Source organism: Lactuca saligna, chromosome 3 (genome assembly GCF_052625555.1).
Source record: "Lactuca saligna cultivar CGN05327 chromosome 3, ASM5262555v1, whole genome shotgun sequence".
Taxonomy (NCBI): Eukaryota; Viridiplantae; Streptophyta; class Magnoliopsida; order Asterales; family Asteraceae; genus Lactuca; species Lactuca saligna.
In genome coordinates this window covers 94,189,856-94,203,197 of record NC_136419.1, presented here as the reverse complement: position 1 = coordinate 94,203,197, position 13,342 = coordinate 94,189,856, and the positions used below count along the sequence as shown (strand labels likewise).

At 32.7% G+C, this 13,342-nt stretch overlaps 2 protein-coding genes across 3 annotated transcripts; one reads left to right on the top strand and one right to left on the bottom strand.

Annotated features, from left to right (window-relative positions):
- Positions 1-1,843: 1,843 nt before the first annotated feature.
- On the bottom strand, positions 1,844-5,818 carry LOC145037017 (Major facilitator superfamily protein). 2 transcript variants are annotated; one of them, XM_078985562.1, is made up of 9 exons: positions 5,440-5,818; positions 4,829-4,973; positions 4,537-4,705; positions 4,193-4,451; positions 4,005-4,093; positions 3,561-3,743; positions 3,374-3,459; positions 2,293-2,377; positions 1,844-2,201 (listed from the first exon to the last, which is right to left on the bottom strand). In XM_078985562.1, the coding sequence occupies exons 1-9, from the start codon at positions 5,633-5,635 to the stop codon at positions 2,064-2,066; spliced, it is 1,350 nt and encodes a 449-aa protein (XP_078841688.1). In that variant the 5' UTR covers positions 5,636-5,818; the 3' UTR covers positions 1,844-2,063. The 2 variants fall into 2 exon arrangements, with proteins under 2 accessions (XP_078841688.1, XP_078841689.1); XM_078985563.1 differs by having other exon boundaries at positions 5,387-5,523.
- Positions 5,819-9,015: 3,197 nt separating this feature from the next.
- Positions 9,016-11,370, top strand: LOC145035791 (uncharacterized). The gene is made up of 4 exons (XM_078984301.1): positions 9,016-9,978; positions 10,084-10,158; positions 10,243-10,706; positions 10,794-11,370. Exons 1-4 carry the CDS (start codon positions 9,016-9,018, stop codon positions 11,368-11,370), a joined length of 2,079 nt encoding a protein of 692 aa, XP_078840427.1.
- The last annotated feature ends 1,972 nt before the right edge of the window (positions 11,371-13,342 follow it).

The following is a 13,342-nucleotide window of genomic DNA, read 5'->3' as shown; positions in this document are numbered from 1 at the left end:
TATATGGTTTTACACCAACTCCTACTCGCCCGAAGGGGAGTGTGAATTTGGGATTTTGTAGGCCAAATTCACCGAACTTGTGCATGGGAATGAATGTAGCTCCGAAAACTCGGGATCGCACAACCCTCATTTTTGCTAAACTTAACAGTTTTGGTCATTAGTTTGAATTTTTGTAATTGTGCAATTAATGACATTTATTGGCACAATCAATTTCCATTGTACTGTGGGAGCTGATGGTGAATGTGTTTAAGGGAATTAGGTCCAACTTGAACCTCAGCCACTGTGTTTATTACTAACATTTTTTTCTAGTTTATTCGATTTAGAAACAGAGCCCATAACTAACATGTATTACATATCTTTCATTACATGCTCCAATAAAAATACCTTTCATTACAAACATGTTTTTGAAAAAGCAAATGGATTATGTTGGAATTTGAATTTTTAATCAGGTTTGGAGTTTGATTATATGTTGATGTTATTTTAAGTCTCATGAAATATCAAGGTTCTAAAAAGCATGAGACTTGGCGTGGCGACAATACCAAACCTCAATCTTTACGAGCCATGACGAGCCTTGACATTCTTCAAGACAGTGATTTTGTATTAATTTATAATTATTTTATCACATAAATATAGATTTATTTCAAATGTTACCAGTTTTTAGAAGTGTTATATCAACAACTAATAATAAAATGTTTACAAAAAACATAATATTTGTATGCCCGATCAGAAAATGCGTAACAAAGAGCAAAAAAAAACTTGCATTCAACGAAAAAATATGTATCATAACATGTCATAACATGTTATGACATGCCATATCACGCATTGCCAAACGTCACGCCTAACAACAAAGAGAATTTTCGTAACAGCAGAGCGCGCCTCATGTCATGACACGCATTGGTGCACACCATGGCACCTTTTAGAACATTGTAAACAAACATACCCTTGAATACTAGAATTTTTCCAAGTAATTTTCTCATGGCTCTACCTCTCTATACGGAGGAAAGTTTTCATTTGGTGTGATTTGGTTAAGCCTGATTGCTTATCTTTATCATACATATTTGTTTGGATCGATGGTATGTCAGGTGGGACTATGAAATGTGATGCTATGAAAGCTATTCTCATTGTTGGGATTTGGCTAATTTGGAAATATAGGAATGGTCTAATTTTTGAAGAGGTGGTTGAATGAGATTTTTGATAATTTAGTTGATTGTTCGTTTAATTGGTTTATTTTTAGAAATTCAAAAGCTTCTCTTAGATGGGTGTTCACCGGTTGTAAACCTTTTTAAGTAATCTCCTAGTTTCTTCTGCTAGTTTTTTTATTTTAATCTAATATTCAGCTGTTCTAAAAAATAATAATCATAATAAATTTAAAAAAATAAAAAAAAAAAGGTGTTTCAATTTCATATGAACCAAAGAAATAACAATATTTAATTTATTTTTCATATTTTAAATCCATCAAATTTCAAAACCTTTTAATAATTCTAGTTCATTCCAAAATATTTTACAAACCAAAGTTCATTTAGTGGTCAAATTGATCCTTTAGTTTATCTCTTTTTTCAACTTTGGTCTCCAAAAAGTAGTGTTCACAATTTCAGCATTTGTTCAAGGTTTTTGTAATACTCTTTGTCCTTGTTCAAACTAAAATCACTACATTACCCTTTATCCAATTTCTTAAAAATATCTATTGCTTAACAATGTCTACATCCTTCTAACATTACATCACGGATGTTCTTGTTTTTCGTTTCTCTAAATCACAACTAAACCCGCATCAATTTACTTGGAACATAAACCAAAATCATTATAAACCATCAAAAAAAAAAGGACCAAAATTGCAATCCGGCTGTTTAGGGAACAAAACCATAAATAAATGCTAAACCAAGGGACCAAAAATGTAACTTACTTAATCTTTAATTACATACTCCAATATATATATATATATACGTTTACAACCGTATTGCCTACATCATTTTCATCTATAGAATCAAACATAAACACTTATCTTTTTCACCCAATAACACCTTTCAAACATGAATTCCATTCCAGTCAAGGGTTGGAATTGGAATTCAATGTTTGTGGAAGTTTTGATGGGGAGATTGTTTGCCAGATTGTTTTAAGAAATGCATGGAAGCAGCTGCTGAGAATAAAGTAATTCCACCAAAAGCTATAATAGTGGAATTCTCAATGCTCTTATTGTAACCCCTCTGTCGTATATAATTTATATCAATAAATTAGTTTTTTATAAAAAAGTAAATATACTAAGTTTGATTTAAATAATAATAATAAATAATATACCTGAATGAGACAGAAAAGAATTGCAGCATTTGCTGGAGCTAAAGAGAGAGTAATCATTCCTCCACGCAACTCATTTGGCACATAACTGTATTTTTTTTTAAACACCAATTTTAGGTATTTTTTGGAAATATATTTGTTATTATAAAATCTTATTTGAGTTTTAATGAGCTTTTATTATTACCTTTAATTGTTTTATTTTTGTAAATAAAAAACGGGTTAAATTAAAAAAATAATAATAATAATAATAGCTAAAATGAGAGGTGTGAGTAAACAAAAGGGTTAATTTCATAAAAGAATTTTTTATTTTGTGTTTTTCTGGATTAAACCTCGAGTTTATTTTTTGCATGTATGGGACGTATTTTTTCATTTTTTCCGAAAAAGCCCTCAACTTTGTATTTTTTTTTTTTTTTTGCGAAAAAAACCCTCAAAATTTTAAATGCTTCCAAATAAACTCTCAACTTTTTTAGTTTTTCTTGAAAAAACCCTCACATTTTACAATTTCTTTTGGAAAAAAAATGACTAAAAGGGCCAAAACGAATTAAATGAAAAAATACAAGGTTTTTTTCAAGTATAAAATAAATTTGAGGTTTAATCTGGAAAAAACACAAAATATAAAGTCTTTTATGAGATTAACCTAAACAAAATGACCATGTTTTTAACATTTATCATAAAATAATCCATTTTGCAAAATGGATTTCAGAAAATTTCTTTTTTTTGCAAAATTAAATGATAAATAGTCCCCACTAGAAAATTTGAACGAATCTTTTTTCTTTTCTTTTTTGCAAAACGATGATGTTATTATGCAAAATGTTGATGTAATTTCACATAAACAAAAAATAAGCATTTTTCAAAACAAAAAACATATAGTTTCACAAAATCAATTTTAAAAAATAAGTGGTTGTTTGGCAATATTTGATCAAATGGTGGTCCCCACCCCTCCCATTTTTTTTTGTTATTAAGTATTAACCCATAAAAAATTCATCAATTGTGATTAAAATAATGTACAAAGTATATGTAATAATATACAACAAAAAAAAAAAAAAAAAAAAAAAAAAAAAAAAAAATCAAAATAATAACTTACAATGTTCTCAATCGTGCCAAAGAAGGTAAAATGAGGCCAATAGATGCATGAAACAAGCAAAAGAGTCCTACAAGAATTCCAATTTCCTACACAAAGTTTTTCATCATTTATTTCCTTATTATATATATAAATAGCATTCTACTTTCATTTCATTAATAAAAAGGATTTAAAATAAATAAATAAATACCTGATAATCATAAGCTACAATAGAAAGAATAACTCCTGATGTGATGAAAGTGTATACAAGACAATCTTCAGTTCTTATGGATAATGGTCCATTTATAAACCATGGAAACATTGTGCTTCCTAACATTTTAGCTCCTAGTAAACAAGGGTATATCAGTCCAAGATTAACTTCTCTCCCATCACCCTATAAAAAAACATTGTAGATTTTTCAAATTCTTAATGTCTTGATAAGAAAGAAATGGAAGTGGAATGATGTAATAGAAAGAAATGAAAGGAAGATGTTATAATAAAGAAACAAATGTAAGTATGTTGTTGCTTTTCAATTTGTAAAAGTGTTCTTCAGAATCATCATAATATTTATAAGAAAAATGAAATAAAAGAAAGTAAAGTTCATGATCAATGTTAAAAGATAATAGATGTAGGATCATAGTTCATAGTATCTTACCACTATAGTTGGAGCCCATAATATCCAAAATGCAGCAACAGAAAAGTAAACACAAGATTGTGCCCAACCCAATAACCATATTCTTTTATCTGCAAAAAAACATTACACTGAAATCAATATCCCTAAAACCTAAAACCCTAAAAGGATGCATCTTTACATAGAAAAGAGAGAGGGAATGAAGTGTTCACCATAGAAGATATGTGTTTTGAATGATATTTGATACTCCTTAAATGTTGCAGGTGGAGGGGATTCTTTCCATTCTTGTGCAATGAAAATGATACTAATGAGTGATAGTAATGCAGTAAAAGTGGAAGGTGAAACCATGTTCTTCTCAAAATCATTGCTGATAAACCAATTTGTAAAGACTTGGCTTCCAATTAAAGATGCAGACTCAAGAAATGTCATAAGCCAGAACATTTCATTCAATGAATCTAGCCTGTGCCCTAGCTGCAATTGAAAAGAAACAAGATACGAATGATTGTTGTGAAGAAACTAAAAAAATAAATATTGAGATTGGAAAAGGCATACAGACCTTGTCATGCTCAACAACCATCCATGTCTCGAAACTGAATAAAAAAATTGAAGTGGCTAAAGAAAGGCAAACACTAGCTAACCAAATGCTTGGATGTGAGAAAATTGTCTTCAAGATAGCAACAAAAAGGTGGAGGATGCAAAACAACAAGCTAAGTTTCTTTCTTCCTCTGTGAAAACATGCATTATATCACATGTCACTAGTTTTTCCAACCAGAAAGTTGTTGCATTGCATTCAGTATCTTTGAAGGTAGAAAAGAGTAAGAGGAAAAAGGGTGTGAAAGGAAACATACATTAAGTCAGATAGCATGCCCAAGAAAGTCCCAACAAAGAGTGCAGATGCAAAACTGATGATGAGAGATGACACCATTTGGTCCTTGTTAAATCCAAAGTACGCCATTTCATACTCCCCAAACACTGACCACATGCCTTCCATTACTAAAGAATCAAACATAAAGAGTCATTACCCAATCCAGCATTTGAAACTGTAAGAAATGCATTTAGTTATGTGTACAACTCGCTTGAAGCAGCTTCAAGTAAAAATGCTCAGAAAATAGACTTAGAACTGTTGGAAATCTTAAAATAATAAGTATAAGGTGTAGCACAACCAGCTTCAATTAACTGAATGTTCTAATAACAAACATCGATTACTGAATTTTCAGCATTATTCGATTATTTACACAATGACCTAGGGAAAATTTTTAAAAAATGAACTTAAATGAAGTTGAATGTTAAATGTACAATCAATAATAACATATATCATGCGTAGATAATCAATCCATTGTTAATCTCATCATATTCTAGCTATGTTTCATCTATAAGTGCAATTTGCTTTCAAATTGTTTACTTACTTTATTCACGCAAACTGAAGAACTGATAATGGCAATGAACGGAAGCTGCTGACCTGAGGCGGAGCAAAACACGAGAAGAAATTTTCTCTGAAACCGAAGCAAAGAAGACGGAAGTGATTGATCGAAGACAGTGGAACTCCTGCTCGAATTCTGAGGTAAACAAACGATTGAGAGTAAGCATGATACGAATATGAATATGGACAGTGGCTGATTGTTTTCCCACACTTCACTCTCTATTACAACTCCCATTGAACTACAAAAAATGCAAGTCGATCGTCGACTTAGGATCCAAACAAAGCAAATCAACTGCTATGGCGTCGCCGGTGATCGGATTTCATCAGCCGCACTCCGATCTCTTAGATCCGATGGATTATGTGCCGGATTTTGGGCCTATAAAAAATATACTCCGAAATCCGAATGTTTATTCGTTTCAAGCCCTAACCCCTTTTTCATATAACGCTTTATATATCACCCTTAAAATATTCAAAATTTCAACTCATTTTTTTACTTTATCGAAGTATACAATTAACAAAAAAAAAAAAAGTTAATAACAATGATTTTTATAACTTCACAATTTTTTTTTAGGGATAATGACTTGAAAGGGTAACGAACTTTCAATTTTTGTCACATTTAGTTACTAAACTTTTTTTTGTTATCTATTTGCTATTGAACTATTAAAACTGTTCACATTTTACCCTTATGACCGGTTGTTATCGGTCATAAGGGTAAAATGTGAACAGTTTCAATAGTTTAGTGATAAATAGATAATGAACAAAAGTGTAGTGACTAAATGTGAACAAAATCGAAAGTTCGTTTCCCTCTAAAAACTTCAATGACTAAATGTGAACAAACTTCCTATTGTATTATGTTTTAGTAAAATTATTTATTTTTGTTTAATTGTAGCAACATTTGTTGATGAGGAAATCTATGAAATAAAAAAACAAAATGTAACATCCGGATTTCCAGGTATCATCATTTAAGTATTTTTCTTTTTAGTTAAGAAAAGAAACTCGACGAGTTGACGCCTCAACTCGTCGAGTAAGGTCGCGAATGATGACTCGGATTAATGAATGGACTCGACGAGTCGGTGAGGTGACTCGACGAGTCCGCGCTGTTGGCAGAAACCCTAAATCTTTGGGCTCGAGCCATATTTAAAGGCACTTATGGCGTTCACTTGCGACTACCTTTCTCATAAGTGAGAACCCTAGCAAGCTTGAGTGTGTAGAGTGAGAGGAAGAGCTATCTTGAGCTTTTTGGTGTGATAGATCTGGACCCTTCTAGGTTCAGAGAGCCAAGAATATGAAGCTTTAGTAGAGTAAACCTTGGGGTTCAAAGTTAGGAAGCATTTATGGTATATATAGTTACTTTCATCTTACATATAGATATGAAGTATTTTATATAAATTACATGCTATGTGTGCATATTATTTGAATACTTGTTGTCTATGCTGGATGAACGATTTTATACATGTTTTAAAAGATTTAAACGGTATATTTATTTTATATCTACCAATATGTTGCAGATGAAACATGGGTAGATAAAATAGTTGGTGTGTGATGAAATAAAATGATGAGAGATAGATGATGATAGAAAGGTGGTGATAATTAGGTAAATAGATGATGATGAATATGTGATGTAGGATGAAAGGAGATACCATAACCTTAACCAGCAATGTGGCGATGTAGTCATCTACCAGAGTATAGATGCCGACCACGGACTATTCTAGACAACCCAATGGAAACACCAGCAGGCCCATAACCTGTAGGCGATGAATTACGAGTTCAGGCGATGTTGTAACTACGTATTCCTGTGATGATACTCTAACCCCTTACTATGAATTACGAGTTCAGACGATGTTGTAACTACATAATTCACATCAGTGAGAATGGTTCATTTTTTTGTAAAACCAAAATCAGATTGAAAATTTTGATTTTTTTATTTTGGAAAATCAAACCATTGGTTTTTTATTTCGGTTTTGGTTTTTTGTTTTTTTTTAAATATATTTTCAGGGTTTTGTTTTTGTTTTTGTTTTTGTTTTGTTTTTTTTTTTATTTCATAGATTTCTTCATCAACAAATGTTGCTACAATTTAACAAAAATAAATAATTTGCTAAAACATAATACAGGAGGAGGTTTGTTCACATTTATTAATTGAACTTTTTAGAGGGAAACGAACTTTCGATTTTGTTCATATTTAATCACTAAACTTTTTTTTGTTATCTATTTGCCATTGAACTATTGAAACTGCTCACATTTTACCCTTATGACCGGCAACAGCCGATCATAAGGGTAAAATGTAAACAGTTTCAATAGTTCAATGGCAAATAGATAACGGAAAAAAGTTTAGTGACTAAATGTGACAAAAATCGAAAGTTCGTTACCCTTTCAAATCATTATCCCTTTTTTTTACCAAAAAATCTGTAGAAATTTAGAAGTATACAACTTTACATCACAACCAAACCTATAAATATAAGTTAAAATTTTATAAAATCCAATGTGATATCACTAAGTTCTCATTAGGGCATACGATTGCAAATATTTAACATTAAATGTGATTAAAGCTGTATTACAAGACTAGTTGAACAGAAAAACTACTTGTTAATCGAAAAACTATCTAATTGCTGAAAAAATAACGAATAGCTAATAAGCTATAGGTTTGATAAAATGAACTTATAAAATAATTGGAATATATAAAATAATATAAAAAGACATTCAAAAGATTAAGTTTTTTAATACCATGTAAATAATAAAGTGTAAAATTGGGAGTATTAAAAAAAAAAGCAAAATGCAGAAAAATATAATCATTTATCTATCAACTTTAGAAAAAACTTTTATATTTTATTTATATGTGAAAAACCCTTACATGTTCAATTACCTTTTAGATTTAGGGAAAATGACACATACGATCTTATGAAGTTTCTAAGATTTATCATTTTAGTCACTTAACTTTTTAAATCACTTTTTAATCACTTAACTTTTTAAATCACTTTTTAAGGGAACAAGGTTGATTTTGTTCCAAATTTGGGTGTGATTTTCTTCTTCAGATCTTGGATAAAATGTAATAATGACTCGTAGAAAATGTTGGTGGTGAAGAAAGGAAAATGCGGGTGGTGATTGGTTTCTAGGTAACAACTATTCAATTGAGAGACTGAGAGACCCTAATTTTTGTCAATATATCCTATAAACCAACTAAAACAAGTAAATAGGACTAAAGGACTTGGTTTCCACATAAAACCACGAAAAAAGTTAAATGATTAAAAGAGTAAAGGGCTTTTTGTCATAAAAGCCCCCAAATTTACATAAAAAAAAACGGTTATGCCCAAAATCGTTTTTTTTTTTTACCACAAATGCCTAACATTTGCCCCTCATGTTTCATTTCAATGTTTTTTACCGGTTCCCCTTAAACAACCGGTTACTTCCCCATTTGCAACCGGTAACATTTGCCCGTCTCCTATGTTTGTCCTCCGTTAACACTCTCCACCCTCCTATTTTGGTGAAGCATTCTCATTGTCTGAAGCTAGGGTTTTCAAGAGGTAAGAAATTACGGTCTGATCATGTTTTTTACGAGAAATCATCTCTATTAAGTCCTTACTTTTCATGATAATGGTTGCGATTGTGTAGGGGTTAGAAATGGGTTCTTCAGACGATGGTTACGACGACCCATTTGCTGGAATTTACGAGCCATTTTCTGGGTTAAATGAGATGGATTTTGAGCTGCACGGAATTTACATGGATCATGAACCACGACAGGAGTTTGTATCAAGGCTTGATAAATGTAAGGATCATTTTCTTAACATTCTACTTTGTGATGCGAACATTAGAAATGCAAGTATGACTGATGAGATGAAAGATCGAGTGGACCATGGTAATGATTTGCAAATTGATGAGGAGGCAGAGGAAGAAGTGACTAACAAATACAGAATACACAATCCAAATGTTAGGTGGGATAAGATGGAACCTAAGTTAGGGGACGTGTTCGAATCACCTGCACAACTGAAATTCTGTGTGACAAACTATGCAGTAAATGGAGGGTACCAAATATACTTTCAGAAGAGTGACAATAGAAGAATTGTTGCAAGATGTGGTAAGAGACATGGAGATAATAAATGCCCTTTTAGACTTTATGCAGCATGGATGTACAATGACAGAACCTTTCAGGTTAAAGCAATGAATTCTAAGCATCTTTGTTCTAGAGTGTTTAAATTTGGGTCTATTGTTAATCCGGAATGGATTGGAAGACACTATGTAACTGAGATAGCAAATAAGCCCAAAGTTAAACTTAGGGAGATGATCAGTGACATCAAACAAAGATATAGATGTGTGGTATCTATAGGACAGGTTAGAAGGGCAAAACAGTGGGCAAAAGAACTGATTGAGGGTAAATTAAATGAACACTATGCAAGAATTTGGGATTATGCCCAAGAGTTATTGAGATCAAACCCTGGGTCTACATGCAAAGTTGGTGTTACTAACAATCCAGATGATAAGAATTATTTTAAAAGGTTTTACATATGTTTCAAGGCTTTAAGTGTTTGCTGGAAAATAAGGTGTAGGAAGGTAATAGGGTTGGATGGATGCTTCCTAAAGGGTCAGGTAAAAGGTGAATTACTCACAGCCATAGGTAGAGATGCTAATTACCAAGTGTTCCCAATAGCTTGGGATGTTGTTGATGTGGAAAGCAAAGATAATTGGATCTAGTTTCTGGAGCTTCTGAAGGATGATCTTGACCTTGGTACTGGTGTAGATTTGGTTGTTATTTCTGATCAACATAAAGTAAGTTCCCTTATAATTCTAGTATACTTCAATTTGATTATTTCAATATGGTTATAAATACTAAGATAATATGTCTGTTCATAGGGTTTGCTTGAATCTGTTAAGGTTATTTTGCCACATGTGGAGCACAGGCAATGTGCTAGACACATTTATGCAAATTTTAATAAAGCTTTCTCTAGATTGGAGTTGAAGAAGCTATTCTGGGCTTGTGCAATGAGTTGTGTTGAAGGTGACTTCTTGAGAAACATGGAAAAAATAAAGACCATAAGCCCTACATATGAGTATCTAATGTCAAAAGAACCCAAAACATGGTGCAGAGCTTACATGAGTCTAGGGTTTGCTTGTGAGGCAGTGGAGAATGGTATTTCAGAGTGTTTCAACTCCATAATTGAAGAAGCTAGGAAAAAACCTTTGATTACAATGCTTGAAGAGATAAGGATATACATAATGGACAGGTTTTCCTTTATGAATGATAAATGCAGTAAATGGAAAGGTAATATATGTCCAGAGGTGATTAAGAAGATGAATCTTTTTGGAAAGAACTTTAGGTAAGACACAAAATAATTGTTTCTTTGTCTAATTGTCATTATAGTTGATATATAATGACTAATACATACTCATTTGTCTTCATGCAGGCTTTGGTTAGTAGTGCATAGCTTAGGAAATGTATTTGAAGTGAGAAGAGCATGTACTAGTTACAAGGTAGATTTGGATGGTAGGATTTGTTCTTGCAGATTATGGGATTTGTCTGGAATCCCTTGTGTCCATGCCATAGCAGCCATTAATTATATCCATCAAACTCCAGATGGATATATTAGTGACTACTTTTCAGTGACTAAATTCAAGGAATGCTACTCAACAAACATCAGTCCTGTGAATGGGAGTAATATGTGGCCTCTAACTGGATACAACAAGCCTTTGCCACCTGTTGGTAGGAAAATGCCTAGTAGGCCCAAAACCAAAAGATGGAGGCATGCAAGTGAGAAAGAGAGTAAGATTAGTTCCATTTCAAGGGTGAAACCCCCAAGGACAGTGGGATGTGCTAATTGTCTTGAGTATGGGCATAATAAAAAAGGCTGCAAGAATGAAAAAAAAAAGGTACCAGTTCCTATGCCACCAAAGAAGATTGGGAGGCCTAGGAAATGTGATGTAGCTGGATCCAATCCAATTGTTTCTGTACCCACTCAATCTAGTCAACAAGCAAGTCAATAGGGCAGTCAACCACTTGTGACATCAACTATAACCACTCAACCTAGTCAACAAGCAAGTCAACAGGGCAGTCTGCATGCTTCAAGTTCTAACACTAGCAAGAAAATGAGGAAATTAGGTTTAAGAGGCCCAAGTTTCAGAGTTGGTGAAATTTCAAGTGAAGTAACTGTCCCAGATGTTAGAAGGAAGAAATTGGGTATAAGAAGGCCAAATAGGAAGTCAACAACCAAATTTCAGGATGAAGTCAACAACCAGGTTCTAAATGAGGTTGCTCAAGCTGCTGCTCTTAATGATGTTCCTTTGGTGAATGAGATGATAGAAGAGGAAGAAACTGAGGTGTCAGTGAAGGTGCCAGAGCCAATTTTTAAAGAAGTTCATTTGGTCAATAACCAAGTTCCAGTTGTGAATGAGGTGATACAACTTCCTACTGTTAATGATGTTCCTTTGGTGAATGAGGTGATACAATAGGAAGATGACATTATGGTGATAGAAGAAGAAGTAGTTAATGTTACAGTAAAGGTTGCCCAAGATCTAAAACAAAGTCTTGATGAAGTTGGAGATGCAATTGATCAAATTCTTGGTTCTGGAAATGCATCATATGCATCTGATGTTCCATTGGTGAATGAAGGTGGTGTAGAACCTAAATTCACTGAAGGACATGCATCAGATGTTCTCCCAGATAAAATGAAGATAAGTGTTGAAGACATAGCAAATTTACTTGAAGCAGGATATTCCATGGGTGAAATTGAAAGCATGGGGTGGTTGGAAATTGAACTTGATGACACTCCACCAGCTGAGATGGTAATTTATTAACCTTGTAATTTTAAATATATGTTATTTATTAACCTTGTTATTTCTTGCATCAGGACTTAAATGAGGATGAGCTTGATGTTGATAAAGGTGAAGCTGACTTTGTAAATGATGGTGGTGTGATTGAAGGTGAAGGTGAAGGTGTTGAAAATCAAGATGATGGTGATGTGATTGAAGGTGAAGGTGTTAATCATGGGAATGATGGTGGTGTGATTGAATGTGAAGGTCAAGGTGTTGAAAATCAAGATGATGGTGATGTGATTGAAGGTGAAGGTGTTAATCATGGGAATGAGGCTGCTGGTGATGTTCTAAATAATGAGGTTGCTGATGATGGGAATGTGGCTGCTGGTGATGTTCTGATAGTGCCTAAGACAAGGAAAAGAAAGCAATCAGAGAGGATAACTAAACTAAAGCTTAAAAAGGCAGTTTTTGATAAAGATGGGGGTGGTTCCACATGTTCAAATCCAGTGAATCTGGAGTAGTTAGTTATGTATATGGGGGATTTAGGTGGGAATGGTATACTTGGGCATTTGCACAGGAAGCCCTTTTTGGTACATTTTGTACATGTTAGTTTATACACCCACTAAGTGTACCTTTCATCCACTTGTTCTCATGTACCTTTTGGGTTGCCTTTTTGGGATATATTTTTGGCAATTTGGTACAAATGGATGGATGGTACATGTTAGTTGATCTTTTGCAATCTTTTGTATTGGTACATGAATATGATGTAATGATTCCCCTCATTATGGTTATAATATGTTTGTTATGTTTGTTATTTTATACTATGTTTTTTTGATCCATACCATTGACATATATATTATGTATCATTTGTAACTACAGTTAGCCAATTTTAGCATTTTACTTTACCATTTAGCAATTTAATGTATATTATGAACCATACGTTTGTTATGTTTACCATTTACATTTCACAGATAATTTCTATTTTACCATTTCACAGCATTGTACCATTTCATTGTACTTTACCATTTGCATTTCACAAATATTTTGTATGATCCATACCATTGGCATATATATTATGTATCAATTGTACTTTACCAGTTAGCCAATTTTAGCATTGTACTTTACCATTTAGCAATTTAATGTATATTATGAACCATATGTTTGTTATGTTTACCATTTACATTTCACAGATAATTTCTATTTT